At 49.3% G+C, this 16,508-nt stretch overlaps 6 protein-coding genes across 6 annotated transcripts; 3 read left to right on the top strand and 3 right to left on the bottom strand.

Moving 5' to 3' along the window:
• Positions 1-796: 796 nt before the first annotated feature.
• N7537_010223 (transcription factor IIF subunit TFG2) lies at positions 797-2,061 on the bottom strand (the record flags this gene model as incomplete). The annotated part of the gene is made up of 4 exons (XM_056901277.1): positions 797-1,168; positions 1,227-1,423; positions 1,473-1,740; positions 1,804-2,061. 4 exons carry the CDS (start codon positions 2,059-2,061, stop codon positions 797-799), a joined length of 1,095 nt encoding a protein of 364 aa, XP_056749945.1.
• A 1,359-nt stretch (positions 2,062-3,420) lies between these two features.
• On the top strand, positions 3,421-4,748 carry N7537_010222 (PCI domain-containing protein; the record flags this gene model as incomplete). The annotated part of the gene is made up of 2 exons (XM_056901276.1): positions 3,421-4,659; positions 4,719-4,748. 2 exons carry the CDS (start codon positions 3,421-3,423, stop codon positions 4,746-4,748), a joined length of 1,269 nt encoding a protein of 422 aa, XP_056749944.1.
• Positions 4,749-5,587: 839 nt separating this feature from the next.
• Positions 5,588-6,750, bottom strand: N7537_010221 (uncharacterized protein; the record flags this gene model as incomplete). The annotated part of the gene is made up of 3 exons (XM_056901275.1): positions 5,588-6,370; positions 6,425-6,495; positions 6,564-6,750. 3 exons carry the CDS (start codon positions 6,748-6,750, stop codon positions 5,588-5,590), a joined length of 1,041 nt encoding a protein of 346 aa, XP_056749943.1.
• A 1,385-nt stretch (positions 6,751-8,135) lies between these two features.
• Positions 8,136-9,910, top strand: N7537_010220 (aldehyde dehydrogenase; the record flags this gene model as incomplete). The annotated part of the gene is made up of 4 exons (XM_056901274.1): positions 8,136-8,599; positions 8,727-9,120; positions 9,228-9,673; positions 9,766-9,910. The coding sequence occupies 4 exons, from the start codon at positions 8,136-8,138 to the stop codon at positions 9,908-9,910; spliced, it is 1,449 nt and encodes a 482-aa protein (XP_056749942.1).
• A 1,295-nt stretch (positions 9,911-11,205) lies between these two features.
• On the top strand, positions 11,206-13,125 carry osm1 (putative fumarate reductase Osm1; the record flags this gene model as incomplete). Its single annotated transcript, XM_056901273.1, has 2 exons — positions 11,206-11,242; positions 11,294-13,125. 2 exons carry the CDS (start codon positions 11,206-11,208, stop codon positions 13,123-13,125), a joined length of 1,869 nt encoding a protein of 622 aa, XP_056749941.1.
• A 608-nt stretch (positions 13,126-13,733) lies between these two features.
• Positions 13,734-15,167, bottom strand: N7537_010218 (uncharacterized protein; the record flags this gene model as incomplete). Its single annotated transcript, XM_056901272.1, has 1 exon — positions 13,734-15,167. The coding sequence occupies one exon, from the start codon at positions 15,165-15,167 to the stop codon at positions 13,734-13,736; it is 1,434 nt and encodes a 477-aa protein (XP_056749940.1).
• Between the last annotated feature and the right edge of the window lie 1,341 nt (positions 15,168-16,508).

Raw genomic sequence — 16,508 nt, 5'->3', positions numbered from 1 at the left:
GTGCCTCAGGCATAAAAGACTAAGTGGCGAAGGGGTCCGTGCTCAGGTTGATGAGGACGTCACCAACCATCCGGCTAAACTGTATAGAGTAAGCTGAGACAGAAAAACGCTCTTTCGGGGCCTGTGCGGTTATCTGAGGTCAAAGAAAGCTCGCTTCAGCATTCGTGCCTAAGAATAGCTTCACTAGAAAGCAGCTCCATTCCTGATTTAACAATGACCAGCGAAGTACTCCGCACCTACATAAGAAGTTCAAGATTGTAAGGAAAGCATTGAGCATTGATCTATAATATACCCATAAACTTATTGATATATACTCCCTGCCTACACCAACGATGGCCAAGCAATTTGTAAATAAAATTACTGCCGAAAATCTTCCCATAGAAGCATAATATGTGGGCATACTGCCTTATCACATGCCTATGAAACAATTTGAAGCTTACATCGAAGCCATTCAATAAACGGTATTTCCAAACTGACAATATTGGGCTCACGAATGGTTGGATCGACGTGCTTGAGGCAATTCTCAACAAGAAATGTCTACAATTTTGATGAAACCAGCTTCCAACTAGGCTAAGCATGCTCAAAAGTGGTCATGGTGAACCATATAGAGATATGAGTTTCAAATTTACCAATCGAAGGGACCATGGCTTGGGACCAAGTCCAACATTGTATGTAATTCATCTGTTCATTCCATTTTATGACTATTTTCCGAATTGAACCCGGCCTTTCCTTGAAAGCCTTAACGCCAGGACCCTGCTTATGCAACATATCGAAGCTGTTATTTGTCTGTATTTGTTTAGACATCCTCAAATTTGACGTCATCCTGGTCCATTCCAGAAGCTGGGTCATCCTCTGACTCGAAAGGATCGTCGACTCCCGGCGGCAACTCTGCCTTTGCATTGTCCATCGCATTCGAGTACTGACTGTGAGTTGCCTCGGGCTTTAGTTCCCAAGTCATAGCGAAGTCACCCGCCTTGACAAGGTGTGCAACCATCTCCAAAGTCTGCTTGAGATAGGCCTCTGGCTGTGCCAATCGGGCCTTAAGTGTCTTAAAGGGCCAGTATTTGAATTCGCGGAAGCACTGGAAGATAAGATCCAGAAGCTCGTTTTGTGGCATACGGGTGGACTTGTTCTCTTGTGATTTTCCTTTGGTAGGTCGTGTGGCTTGCTGCAGGCGAAGTGAGTAATCTGGCCTCAGACATAAGCAGAAATGCAAGAAAACATACCACAAACTGTCCCCTTTCGGTAGGAAGAGCATGGCGGGCCTGAATGATCTTCCCGGGAATCTTATCAATGAAGACAGTCTCCTTTCGAGGCTTTAGAGCTTCCAGCGCTCGCTTCTCGGAGATCCGTCGGAACTCTTCATTCTCCACTGGAAGGCAATTAAATTCTTCACTGACCGCGCCGGCGAGGGCAGTGTGTTCTAAGAATTGTGAGTAACTAGAACTCGCCATAATTGCAATAGGACATACTCGGTATCGTCTTTCGCACATAAGGCTCCCATCTTTTCCCCTGCTCTCGCCGCTTCGCTTCACGTTTCTGGGCTTCATACAGAACCGAGCGCGTTTCGCCAAATGTGGCCATGCGGTTCTCGACGCCGGGGATATCCTTCTCGGTGAAGAGGTACGTATTGTGGGTGAGGTGTGATCCGGTACCGGATGGGTCGACCGTTTGACGCTGGAGTGTGTAGTCCTTGGGAATTTCCCGATTATCTGGGCGATCATGTATGCGCAAACTGACCTAAGAAACGGACGGATATCAGAATCTGCCAGAGATATTGCATGCGCATGAATTTCCACTTACCCTCTTGATGTCGTTTGGTGTCCCCTCCACTCTCATGGTACCAAGCTCAATCTCTTCGTCATCGTCCAGGTGGGCCCAGTGCTCCCACAGCGACCGAGGCAGACGGGAGAGCCACACGTTCTGACCTGCTTGCGTGAAGTCCAGATCTCCAGCATCTTCGTAAAGATCTTCTTCGTCTATGTCCCCAAGGACGATATCCTTGCTGTCAGGGTCTTGCTTGAAATACGGGCGATCCGGGTCTTGCTTGACCTGCGCCATATTGGGTGCGGGATAGCTCGAAATGGGTCAAAATTCAAAGAGTGATGGTGTAGTGAATGCGACTGTCGAAGGGGCACTAAATTTATCGAGAGAGAAAACGGTGGATGGAGTGAAAAGCGCGTTTGAGTGAGAAAGTCCGCGCCACCCAAGTTTGGAGCTATTCACTCAACCCGATGTGGTAGGCGGTGAGAGCCAGCTCCCTTCTCATGTATGACGACGTGCTTTTCGACTCTTCACCTACACAGTAGCACTAGGTGCATAGCTTAATTTATGTGCTCAACTATAATCAGATCCCGAACGGGACTCCAGGACATAACCAAATGTCTAGGTAGTATTTACTCACTTGAGAATTCAACTAAGCGAAACCTGCAAAACCTTCTCAACTCTTCCTCCAGTAACCTTCATATCTACCAGTGTCATAACAATCACCATACTTGACAATTATCCTGCTACTAACATCATCCCTTTGCCAAATTTGAGTAGGATGTTATAAGTTGCTATTTTCATTTACTGATATCACCTACCAGTTCACCGTTCCCTTAGGTTGGTCCACGAATCCCAACTCCCCCAAATACGTAAATATTTTCTGATCGCAGTGTTATAGGTAGAAAGATTGTCATGTAACCATCATCCTCAATCAAGTACAAAAAGCCAGATATAACAACGAGACAGCAGCTATAGATCATACGTGTGAGATACAATAGGCAGAGATATTGAAGACACGTTTACTTGGAGTCTCTGGCCTGGTGGTGTTAGCCCCTGGGGTTCCGAGTTTTTAGCGCTACGCCTCCGTCCTAGAAAGCAATGTCAGTTTGTATGTTATGTTGTCATCAAACTTGGTTGCCCTGAGGTTAATAATTCATGTGATCATCATAATCAGGATCCTTCTCGACTCGAACTAAATAGAGTAGGATGGGTTTGGTCAAGGCTCCACCAGAACAGCATACCACTCCGTCTATCCAGTTATGAAGGCGCCCCTACACATATGGTAACCTAGGTAGGAGAATAAATTGTCCAAATAGATATGTTGGGGGAAATGATATACAGGATTTATTCTATATACGAGAATTAGAGAGCTTTCAGTGGTTGAGAAGGACACCAATAGTAAACCGCCTCGATTACAAGGCCGAAGGCACCCGAGGGCAGTCCATTTCCAGCTCTATATAGTCACGATTCTATGATCTTCGTAAGACCTATTTTAACTACATTATGTCCAAATTATGTCCAAAATAAATTAGCTCCATTGTCCAGTCTCTGTTTGTATACATCCGAGTCAGCTCTTATCGATAACAGTCGTCCCCACCACTCCGCGTCTAACAGCAACTCTCTCTACCACCTCTCTTTCACTCAACCACCAGCATGGCCTCCCAAAAGATGACCAACGCCCTAGCGGACATCGAAACGAACCCACACCAACCAACAAAGCTACAGCAATACACCGATCTCCTCAATGAGATGATAACGACCTCCACCGGCCACGAACTCGCCCAAGACCTAGTCTACTACCTCGACTCAATCCTCAGCGAAGAAGTGAGCATCGTCGCAGCCCGCCCCCTGCTCGACGCCTTCATCACAGTCCTCCAATCCCTCACCCCGGAAACAAAAATAAAAGTCGGTCAGCACGCCATCACCCTCCTCCACACGCGCTCCGCCTCCGTCGAAGAACAAGACTCGCAGATCCGCGAGATCCTCGCAGACGCCTACGAATCCCAGGAAGAATACACAGCCGCTGCCCGCGCCCTACAAGGCATCCACATCGACAGCTCGCAGCGTCTGGTCTCAGATGCCGCCAAAGCCCGCCTCTGGATCCGCATCGTGCGCTACTACCTTGAAGACGACGACACAACCAGCGCCGAAGCCTTCCTTAACCGCATCAAGAACCTCCCCTCCAAAATAGAAGACCACGATGCAAAGCTCTACTTTCAGCTCTCCCAGGCCCGTATTCTCGATGCCCGTCGCCGCTTCCTCGACGCCGCGCAAGAATACTTTAATGTGAGTCTCGCGCCGGGCGTCGACGAAGGAGACCGTCTGACGGCGCTATCTGCTGCGATTCGCTGTGCCGTCCTTGCGCCCGCTGGCCCGCAGCGCTCTCGCTCCCTCGCCCGTCTGTACAAAGACGACCGCACGCCCTCCGTTGAGGAATTCGGTATCCTGGAGAAGATGTTCCTGGACAGACTCCTGACAGCGGACGAAGTCGCCGCGTTCGCGAAGAAGCTTGCCCCGCACCAGCTCGCTGTTACAGCGGACGGTACGACTGTTCTCGATAAGGCGGTTATCGAGCACAATCTCGTGGCGGCGAGTAAGCTATATGAGAATATCCACGTTGATGACCTGGGCTCGATTCTGGGGTTGCAGTCTTCGGGTAATGTGTCTGCTGGCGAGAAGGCGGAGGCTTATGCGGCGCGCATGGTCGAGCAGGGACGGCTACGTGGTCGGATTGATCAGATTGATGGGGTTATTTCGTTTGATGCTGAGACTCTTGATGGGTCCTCGGCGGGTGCTTCTAATGGGACGAAGCTGAGGCAGTGGGATCTTGGTGTGCAGGATCTTGCGGAGGATGTAGAGCGTGTTGCTACTAGTATCTCTGATCAGTTCCCGGTATGTGCTGGCTTTTGTTCTGTCTGAGGTTGTTTTTCTTGCTAATATCTTGATTCTAGGAATTGGCTACGAGCCAGATGGTGCATTGAATGGTCTTCTCTGCCTCGTCTGTGTGTCCATCTGATGAACGATCAAAGATCTACGAATTCATGCCTTCTGCCTACTCTTGCATATCGTTTTAGCCAGCCTGAGAAATGAAAGACAAGCTCCATTTGCTGATATGTCTCGCCTCTGTACCTTTGTGGGCTATACTTAATTATGAATGCTATTCGTTAAAAAGCGAGATACATGGCTTCATGGCTTGTCTCTCGACTAACGCATCTCTGAATGTTTTCGAGTAACTAGATACAAGAATAGTTAGCCGCTTATGCGGCCTTGCCATGTCTTTAGGTGTTCTTTTGGGGTGTTCTTTTTGGAGGTTTTTTTAGGTGTATACGGAGGTATAAAAAATCTTAGTTACTTGGTGCAAGAGAGTTTTCTATGTATAACCTTTGAAATGGATACAACCATCCGAGTAGACACGAAATCAAGTTATATACAGCCTAAAAGGACCAAAGCTAGAGAGGACATGAAATATATATAAAACGAAGCACGCAAGATATAGTATGAAGTGTATAGTCAAGCCCAAAAAACGCACTGTGTACATAGGCAAATCATATTCTAGTCGTCGGTGAAGCCGACATATCAATATCAAGAATGACAGCTGGTAAAGTTGGTAAGGGTAATCGAGTGCAAGGAACGCCGTGGCAAGTCGTATACATGAGCATAAAAATGACGGAAATAATATAGAAAATGGAGAGTGGATGAATGGGGTCATTTGTGTTCTCTCCATGGGAATATAAACCCATTATATCCGACATCCTGCCCCAAGAACAAGAAATAAAAGAAATCATCACATCATAACGGCATAAACCAACAGCACACCACCTCAGTGGTTCAGCTTAGTAGTGGAGTCATTGCCCGGAAGGATAGAAATATCCGTCTGAACATTAATAGCCCGCGGGTGGAGGTCATCACCAAGGTACCCGGGCGACTCGCTCTGGACCTGGGCATTGTACATCTTAACATACTCCAGATCCGGTGAACGGGGGCTAGACTTCGACAGAAACAAAGAGTTCGTGTAATCGGTGTTGATATACGCAGGACCCGTTCCATTACGTGAGCTCTTCAACTTAAGAGCCGGGAACAAACCCCGGATAATCGGCAAATTAGAGCAGATCAAGCCAACGGCAGGCTCGATGTGCGTCCACAAAGTCGCCTGGTATACGGTAAAGGTTGGGTCCGTCGGACTGATCCAGAAGAGCACGACGATGCGGTAGATGCTTGCGAAGCAGACAAAAGCGCCGAGGGCAAACACCCCGTTCAGCGCGAGCTTGTCTTGCCACGCGCGGTGGAGGTTCCAGATCATTGGGATGGGCAAGATGAGGATGACGAAGTCCATGAGTACGTTGAAGGCTTGATTGACGATGATGAATTCCTGCGCATCGAAACATGTTCCTTCGACGCTGTGGTCCCAGTATGCGCGTAGGGGTCGACATTGTCCTGCGCAAGCTAGGAAGATACCTGTGCCCCAAGCGGCGATTAGGCAGTTTAGGCCAAAGCTGACCTTTTGGAAGATCGGGGTTGCGAAGAGACGCCGGTAGAAGCAGATGATGGAGATCTTGATACAGGGGCAGAGTAGGAAATAGGTGAATTGGTTTGCGAGGAAGATCTAGGTGGTGTTAGATTGGTGTTATTGGATATTGGATAATTGCTGTATACATACCTTCCAGTAGTTCGTGAGGGTTTGGGGAGATAGATCCGCGACATGAGCTCCATTACCTCCAATTGCACACCCTGGTGATAGATGTTAGTATTGAATGAAACTACACTCCGGTCCACCACGGGCGGATATAATCACGTACAGAGAATCAACTCAATCAACATGGCAACGAGAAGCACCATGGATATCATGCTCAGATAATCATCGATGCCGAATCCGACTCTCCTCCGAATTCGAGCGACGACTCGCAATACCACCGAGATCAGACAAAGACTGACCAAGACCGAAATGATCTCAATCATCTGCCATCCCTTCTTGCTTGGCGCCATTTCGATTCTCGATAAACCAATTGTAAAAGAGGGTGGGGTACAATCTGAACAAAGGTAAGGTACATGTAATAAAAAAGAAAGGAATGAATGAATGGGAATCACACAGCCCTAGGGCATTCACTGATATAAAAGTTGTACCACGCGAATATCCAGATCTGTCCGGAGTGCCGGTACCCTGGTCCAGCTCAAAATTCCATATCATACTATTCTATCCACTCACACGCAACCCCTAGCGGCCGATCGTTATCCCGATGGAGATCTCGGTTTATGTGGAATGTACGTCGGCTTACCTATCCACGTGGATGATGCAATGTGATCTACTGTATTCACGTGCGCTAGTGATGAGATTCATAGTTGACCCCCTCTTTCTAGTATGGGTTCTTGGTTATTGTGTTGTTAAACAGGACAATGGCATACAAAGTATAACTTCATTATTGCAATGACAAATGCTTTCTTCACAGAATAGGTCAGTGGATCCCAAGTGGGGGCTGGTAACAGCCACAACGGGAAGGACGTCCCTACGATCGCCATCCGATACCAGCTGAGAACGAGAGCGGAGTCATGCAAGCCTTTGAACAATCACCTATTACTTGAACTATTGATTTTAGACTATCCATACCCTACCTCGTACTCCACACATACTTATATTCTTCCGAGATCATGAATTACAGCATGTATACCTAGGTAGTTATTCTATGTTGTACTTAATTTCCAGAACGGAATAGCTACCCGCATGCCACGAGGATCTCATCCATGGTTCATCACGGGTCTCGGTTAAACCTGACATGTAGATCCCAATAACGTCGCAAATTCGCGCTATTAAATTGTTAGGCAGAGTTTAACCAAAGTTAACACACACTGCATATTCCATTCAGATACAGAAGTTGCTAGAGGGGAAATACTATGCAACCCACACGTGGTTCAGATAACCAGTGAAAGCGCCCTTCCAAGCCCAATTGCCCGCAGTGGACCCCGCGCTATTATTGAACTTCAATCTTCAGTAACCTCATACCTTTGTCGATCACTGGACACCCTTGAAACTGCCAATTTTTGTGTACATTTTCCGAATATGGGTACATGAAAAATAAGTCTTCATTGGTTCACAGATGAAAATCTATCACTAAACCGTGGAAAGCATAATCAAATAGTCGCTGCATAGCGCGGAATAGTTGCCATCGGACAACCAATGCAGGCATCCGAATTCTGTTCAATTGTTGGGATAGTGGAGCCGAGATGGAATGCAATAAAAAAGAGTAAAAGAGTAAAAGACCAAAATATTCCAAGGTTTATCCCAAGGCTCAATACTCCGTAGTGTTCTCTGTTTTCCCCTCATACATTCTTTACCCCATACCTCTACCTCTACCCTCCTCTACCTATCCCCCGCCATGACAACTCAAACCAACACCGACCTCACAGTCCCCCTCCTAATAAACGGCCACGAAGAAACAACCCCACAAACCTTCCCCGTAACAAGTCCCTACACTAACACAACCATCTGGACCGCCTCCGCCGCAACACCCCAAGATGCAATCCGGGCCGTTGAAGCCGCCGACGCCGCCTTCCCCTCATGGTCACAGACAAAGCCAACCGTGAGACGTGATATCCTCTTCAAAGCTGCTGATATCCTCGAGGCTCGCCTCGATACCAATGCGGAGTATATGCGTCAAGAAATGGGCGCGGACGTCGGCGCCTCTGCGGGGTTCGTTGTCCCGCTTGCTGTGCGCATGTTGCGCGAGGTTGCTAGTCGCATTACATCCATATGTGGTAGTGTACCCGTTGTCGAGACAGAGGGGCAGAGTGCGATTGTTTTCAAGGAGGCGATGGGTGTTATTCTGGGGATTGTGCCGTGGTAAGTATCTCCAGTTTGATGTATCTTTTCGTGGTTCCGGGAAACTTTATTTTCTACCCATGGACCTGAAGTCAGAGATAGGTGTATAAAATGATATTAACCGCAATGCTAATTATTACTTCTACAGGAACGCTCCCTACGTCTTCGGTATCCGCTCAGCAGCCTGTGCCCTCGCCGCAGGAAACACAACAGTCCTCAAATCCTCCGAACTAACTCCCCGCTGCTATTGGGCCATTGGCCGCGCCTTCGAAGATGCCGGTCTCCCCGCCGGCTGTCTGAATATCATCCACTGCGCCCCGCAGGATGCCCCCGAGGTCGTCAATGCCATGATCGAGCACGAAGCCGTGCGCAAAATCAATTTCACCGGTAGCACAGCTGTTGGTCGGAAGATTGCACGCGCCTGCGGTCAGAACCTCAAGCCCTGTCTTATGGAGCTAGGCGGGAAAAATAGCTCGATTGTGTGTCAGGATGCCGATTTGCAGACTGCCGTGCAGGGAGTATTGGCGGGGGCGTTTTTAAATGTGAGTTCGAGATACATTGCGCATATCGCACATAGCATATATATACATATATATACCCATGTATACTTTCTCCAGGTTAATAGCTAACCCTATTTTGTGCGTGTTAGTCCGGCCAAATCTGCATGGCAACCGACCGAATCCTCGTCCACACCTCCATCCTCCCATCCTTCATAGAAGCCCTACAAAAGGCCCTCGCAGCCGGCGCAGCAGCCTCAGCCCTGCCCCCAACACTCGTCAACACAGCGTCCAAAACCCGTGTCGAATCCCTCATCGCCAACGCCATCTCAGCAGGCGCACACTTCATCTCCGGGTCTGCGGATAGTGTCCCCACAGACTCGGGGGTGCGGATGGCGCCCGCCGTTCTAGGCGGCGTGAAGGAAGACATGGCGCTGTGGCAGGAAGAGTCTTTCGCGTCCGTTGCGGCGTGTATGCCGTTCGACAGCGAGGACGAGGCGATCCGTCTTGCTAATGGGAGTGGGTATGGACTTTCGGCGTCTGTTTTCACGGAGGATCTGCGGAGAGGCTTGGCAATGGCTAGACGTATTCAATCTGGGTACGTTGTTGGGTGTTCTAGACCGAAATTCCGTTTTGGTTTTGGTTGGATGGATTACGTGGAGTTGTGGATCTATGCTGACTTTATTGCAGGGCGGTTCATATTAACAGTATGACGATCCATGATGAGCCGGCTCTTCCTCATGGCGGTGTGAAGAATAGTGGCTGGGGGAGATTTAATACTGATGAGGGATTGAATGAGTTTTTGGTTACGAAGAGTGTGACCTGGATGGATTAATCCTTTTTTTTCTCTCTCTCTTTTTTCTCTCTCTTTTTTTTCTTTTTTCTTTTTTGAATCTGGTATCGGTGTTTTGGTTTGGTTCTTATTTTGTAGTGCTGTTGAGGTGCATCTGTGGTGTAAGTATTTTCCTACCTGCTCCCCAGGGCCCACACTACCACATACTGGACCATGTGTATACCATATCCATCAGGCATATCTATTTTATGCCTATAGCCCACTTGTTTCGTCAGAAAGTCAGGTTGACGGTGCCTCTCGGCGTGAAGTTTCTCAGATCGCATTGACTCGAGCGACCGCAGTGGATATCTACAATATGGTGGTGAACCGTTGAGCTCACCCACACGGGTCGGTGCAAAACTGAGGATTCTCTCCATGTTTATAGTCTACAGAACCAGAACAAAGTCGGCATTTGAATTGAAATAATATCGGTGGACGCACGGTGCACAGATGAGGTCATCAGCCCCACTAAGGCAATTCCCATCCCCGGATTAGGTCAGCTCCACATTGTTCTTCCACCAATCAGAGACCACATGTTCCTCAGCCGGCAACTGGTTTTGCCTCTTTCTGGTCATTTCCAAGGTCCATGGGTTATTTGACATTTCAGAGAACGATTTGGATATCGAATCCGTATTATATACATACATATATGACATATATATATGCCTCGAATATACATATGTATCCATGAGTGAGGTTCAAATATTCAAATGTTAAAATGGTACTTTCTCCTCACGCGTCATGCCATGCAGAATGCGGAAGCTTCGGACACCGCAATTGTTATTCCGAGGTTCACACCTTTTTACTGCAAGGACCGAGGAACCCGGAATTCAAGGTCTGTTTCTCTTGTTTCTAGAAAACACCTGGAGTACTAGTAGTACGTTCTACTAATTCCATTGACATTTCCGATGTGCTTTCGGTCTTTTGGTCTATTCCCTTCCCCTCAACTCCTTGAAAAGTCTGGAATGTGACATGACGCAAATGCATGTGAAAATGAAAATGAAACATTCTAGACGGTTGAATCTAATAAGATGTATCTATGTAGTTGAATATTATATCACATGTGATAACTTACCCCAGACTGAATAATAATAATAAAAATGACAAACCAGAGGTGGGCAATTAGTATTACAGCGGGTACCCCCATCTTTCATCTCCCCACGTCTTCCATTCTTTCGTGCCTCGGCCGATAGACCGTCGGCTTCTGACCTGCCCCGAACCCTTTTTCTTTAAGATCCTCTCCTTCTCCTTTTTTCCTTCTTCCCCATATTTACCTTTATCTCTACACACAAAACATAATGGCTGCACCTCAAGTAATTGTGGTCGGTGGTGGCCGTAAGGATCCCCTTTCCCCGCATTCTCTCCGTTCCAGCTGACCCTCTCCAGTCTCTGGCCTCAGCGCCGCGCACACAATCTACCTCAACGGTGGCAATGTCCTCGTCTTGGATAAGCAGGCTTTCTTCGGTGGTAACTCTACCAAGGCCACCTCCGGTATCAACGGTGCTCTCACTCGCACCCAAATCGATCTCGGCATCCAGGACAGCGTCAAGCAGTTCTATGAAGATACCCTCAAGTCCGCCCGTGACAAGGCCCGTCCCGAGCTGATCAAGGTCCTGACCTACAAGTCCGCCTCCGCCGTTGAGTGGCTGCAGGATGTATTCAACCTCGACCTCACCCTCGTCTCCCGTCTCGGAGGACACACTCACCCCCGCACACACCGTGGCCATGATGCCAAGTTCCCCGGTATGGCCATCACCTACGCCCTGATGCAGCGATTGGAAGACCTCGCCGAAAATGAGCCCGGTCGTGTCCAGATCGTCAAGAAGGCCAACGTCACCTCCATCAACAAGTCGGGTAACAATGTCACCGGCGTTACCTACACCATCAACGGCGAGGAGAAGTCCGTCGACGGTGTCGTCGTTCTCGCTACCGGTGGTTACGCCGCTGACTTCAGTGACACCTCCCTCCTCAAAAAGCACCGCCCCGACACCTTCGGTCTGTCCTCCACCAACGGCACCCACGCTACCGGTGACGGCCAGAAGATGCTGATGGCCATCGGTGCCAACGGCATCGACATGGACAAGGTCCAGGTCCACCCCACCGGTCTCGTCGACCCCAAGGACCCAGGCGCCAAGTTCAAGTTCCTTGCCGCTGAAGCCCTCCGCGGTGAGGGTGGTCTCCTCCTCAACGCCGACGGCCAGCGCTTCTCCGACGAGCTCGGCCACCGCGACTACGTCTCCGGCAAGATGTGGGAAGAGAAGGAGAAGGGCAAGTGGCCCATCCGTCTCATCCTCAACAGCAAAGCCTCCAAGGTGCTGGACTTCCACACACGTCACTACTCCGGCCGCGGCTTGATGAAGAAGATGACCGGTGCCGAGCTCGTTGCCGAAATCGGCTGCGGCGAAGCAGCCCTCAAGAAGACCTTCGACGAGTACAACCTCATCGCCGACGGCAAGAAGAAGGACCCCTGGAACAAGCGATTCTTCCACAACATGCCCTTCAAGCTCGACGACGAGTTCCACGTCTCTCTCATGGAACCCGTCCTCCACTTCACCATGGGCGGAATTGAGATCGACGAGCACGCCCAGGTCCTCAACAGCGAACAAAAGCCCTTCGACGGCCTCTACGCCTGTGGTGAACTCGCCGGTGGCGTCCACGGCGCCAACCGTCTCGGCGGTTCCTCCCTCCTCGGCTGTGTCGTCTACGGCCGTGTCGCTGGTGACTCTGCCTCCCAGCACCTCTTCCAGAAACTCATTACCAACGGCTCCTCCACCGCCGCCTCCCAGCGTCTCAGTCAGATCTCCCTCCACATCGACCCCAACACTCCCGGCAAGGTCTCTGTTGAATGGGGCAGTGCCGCTACCGGCGGAAACCTACCTGCTCTCGCTCCCCTCGCTGCCCCTGCTCCCGGCGCCGAGGCACCCGCCTCCAAGCCTGATCCCGCGACCTTCACGATTCCAGAGACGGAGTACTCCATGGAAGAAGTCGCCAAGCACAACTCCAAGGAGGACCTCTGGGTTGTGGTCAAGGGCATCATCCTTGATCTCACTAACTGGGTCGATGAGCACCCCGGTGGCGCAAACGCCCTGTACAACTTCATGGGTCGTGATGCTACCGAGGAGTTCGCTATGCTCCACGACGATGAGGTTATCCCTAAGTATGCCGCTCAGACTGTGATCGGTCGTGTCAAGGGCCAAACCCCTAGCTTGGAGCTGTAGAGGTTATATCAAATGCCTTCTCCTTTTGCCTCTTCTCCTTGATGACCGCCCTCCTCCCTCGATGAAATATGATCCCTCCAGCGTGTGATCTCTCATACCCCCGTTTCGTCTCTTTCTGCTGTTTCTCGTGCTGGGTTTGGCACGCTCGCTTCTTCCAGGACTCGGGATCTAAGATCCGAATGGATCAACTTTGGTTCTTGTGTAACATACATAAATGGCTTATTTTGGAATATATTCTTTTGAATCTTATATCGATTATGGATTTGATGTAGCTGTAGCTGTAGTTATAGTTGTAGTCGTCGCTGTGGGAAGTTATTTGATCCCTCCGTTCTAGAGCTTGGAGGGTCGCGCCTTGAAAGCCCTAGTACACCCAAACACCTAGCGAATCCTGAATGCCGATAATCACCGAGGTACGGTGCCAATAAGAATTATTTGTACAATCAGCCAAATAATCACTCCCTGCTACCTCGTATATATACGTGTCTAGCCTCATATTTGCATACATGTACATAATATATCAAAAACCAAAAGCCCTACTACTACAAGAGCACGTACAACCTAGCCCCAAGCCTCCTATGTACTCCGCAATGTAAATCCTAATACGGAAATCACCCCTTCATATGCATCAAAATCATCTTCAACCTCCTCACAGCAGGCCCATCCTCCCCGGCCCCCAATCCCTCAGCCCCCTTCTCCTCAATCTCCGCCCTCGCCTCCTCAAGCACAGGCTGCAAATATCCCCATACTTCATCATGATACCTCTCCTGAACACCAATCCAATCACCCGCACCAGGGAGATTTGTCAACACAACATCGCGGAGCGAAGTAGAAGTCGAAGTAGAACCCGTAGCCATAGCATTCCCCTCCCCAATCCCCATTCCAATCCTACTCCCAGCCCCAACCCCCTGGCTCAAAAAGACATCAATATCAGTCTCCTGAACACCAACCCAATCACTCCCACCAGGAATATTCCTCAAAACAGCATCGCGGATTGAAGTAGGAATGGAACCAGAACCAGAACTCGTAGCCATAGCCATCGCATTCCCCTCCCTAGTCCCAGTCCCACTTCCACTTCCAATACCGCTCTCAGCCCCAAGCCCCTGACTCAAAAAAACATCAATATCAGGAATAAGACTCGCACTCGTTAACCGCCCATTCCCCTCTCTTTCCTTATTCTCCTCCACATCCAACCTCAACCCCCTCCGAAAAGAATCAAGCATCTCCTTCTCCGCGGCAGAAAGCGGAGCCGGTGCAGCGGCAATATCAATCTCGGTATCGGGTACAGTCGTCGGATCCTCGAAATTCGGGTCAAAGGTTATATTAGATAACAACGACACAACGGCCGCGCCGTCTGTAGCCGAGGTATCCGTTGTCTGCGGGGTTTGTTGATCGTGCCATTGCCGCTGCCAGACAGTTTCGAATTGGTGTTGGTTTGGATCGTGGGCGCGGGCTTTGCCTTTCCAGGTTGAAGAGGGGGCTTGGAGGTCTTGGGATTGAAATTGGGATTGGTTTGTATTTGTAGTTGTGGTTGCGCGTAGCTGATCCGCCGCTGTGTTGTCTGCTATTCCTATCCCATCATATCCGTATGCGTATGCATTTCCCTGGAACTCGTCTTCTGTCAAGGCGGGTAGAGCGAATCCACCCGGTGTTGATGTAGATGTATCGTGTTCGCGGAAGGAATGCGCTGCATACGCAGATCCGGGCCCGGTACCTGAGCCGGGAGCTCCATGCGGTGTGGTCTTTGCGGATAGATCCCTGCTTGTTTGTGTATTCGGGAGGGAGGATGGACCGGCTGGTTTGCTGCTCGTGCTTGATGCTAGAGTGTTGGCTAGGTCGGAGCTCGGTTGGAATGCGCTTTTTGCTAAGCCTGTTGCTGAGGTTTGGATACGGGATGCTAGTGAGGGTGCGGGGGGCGCGGAAGTGGAAGGGGGTTTGGCGGAGGGGGTGTTTGAGGTTGAGGCCGAGGGTGATGGGGCCGGAGCCGGAGCCGGGGTGTTGGAGTTGGGGTTGGGATTGCCCCGCATGTTCTCTTGGTTGGTCATGGGCTTAGATCTTTGGATTTTGGGTTTGTGATTGGGGGTTATGAGGCTGAGGTGTAGGGAATAAGGGTTTAGATTGAGGATGAGATGTAGGGATTGGGATTCGGAGATGGACGCTCTTCCAAGGTTGTCGGCTTGAGGTTCGGCTTGGTATTCGGCTTAATATGCCTGGGCCGGATGATGCAGGGAAGCATGTGAAGGTTGACAGGGGTGAAGTATATGGTATGATACGGGCTGGAATAGGAAAGATAGTATGTTGTATAGTTAATACGGTATCTGGATATTATTTTTAGTTATAAAATCTAAAGAATTACACCCATTTGGAAATATGAGAGAGCTCGGCATTCAGTTAAATATATTAAATATACTAAATATATTGCAGAACTAAACTCTTATGGAATTCTCAACAGTCTATTCTATGGATGCTCCGGATTTGAATGAATACCTGAATACCCCCAATTGCCTTTCTTGATTCCTCTACTAGATAGTATATGATATATGCCAATGCTTAATTTGGCGGAGACCTGCTTGGGCCTCAAGAATGACGACAGAGGCGCATAGTACTGTTTCGGGCATATAGATTGAATACCGATTTAAAAAGAGGCAGATCCAATTCAATCCAAGTAAATAGGTATATAACGGTTGCAATATTTCAATTGCTATTCCAACCTTAACCGCCCAGCTGTAGTCATATACGGGTTACAAGGCCGGGAGAGGGGCGCGAAGGGCGCAAAGGGCAATGTTACAGTCGTTGGCAGTGTTGATGTCAGCATGTTGCAGGTGCCCGACTTGAATTCTTTTGATGTACAACATAGAATATTCAATCTCAGTTGGAATCAAATTTATTATTTTTTTTTGTTTCATATTCTCTAGAGAAATAACTAAAATCTCTCTAATATTGACGGTGCCCATAAAACTTGTCACCACAGTTGGTACTCCGTAACTCCCCACCACCGCCTCAACTCATCTGGGCAACTTCAACCTCACAACTCTTTTCCTTGTCTTCCTTCATCGCCTCCGGACCAAGTACGCAACCCCATCCTCTTTACCGTTTTATGTTTTTGGAGCTTACTCTAACGAAAGACCCTTCTTCAACAGAAACTTTTCTCATATGACCCCCTCTCAAGCTCTGCTGCGGGTCCACTCATAACAAGCACATTCACTGTGTTCTATCATCAAGCTACGTTGCCATCTCATTCGGCAACAGCTCTTCATTCCTCAGCTCGTCTTTCCAACTTGGATCGTTCATAGCTGTTTCCCCCCCTCCTCTTGCCCCTCTTTTCGCTTTACCGCTATCCGCCAAACCCCTCGCACACCATCTCCGGTGACCGACTGTTCTCTCAA

This window comes from Penicillium hordei (genome assembly GCF_028827395.1).
Source record: "Penicillium hordei strain IBT 12815 chromosome Unknown utg000005l_segment0_segment0, whole genome shotgun sequence".
NCBI lineage: Eukaryota > Fungi > Ascomycota > Eurotiomycetes > Eurotiales > Aspergillaceae > Penicillium > Penicillium hordei.
Note: the sequence above shows the minus strand (reverse complement) of the source record. Positions and strands in the feature narration are given on the sequence as shown.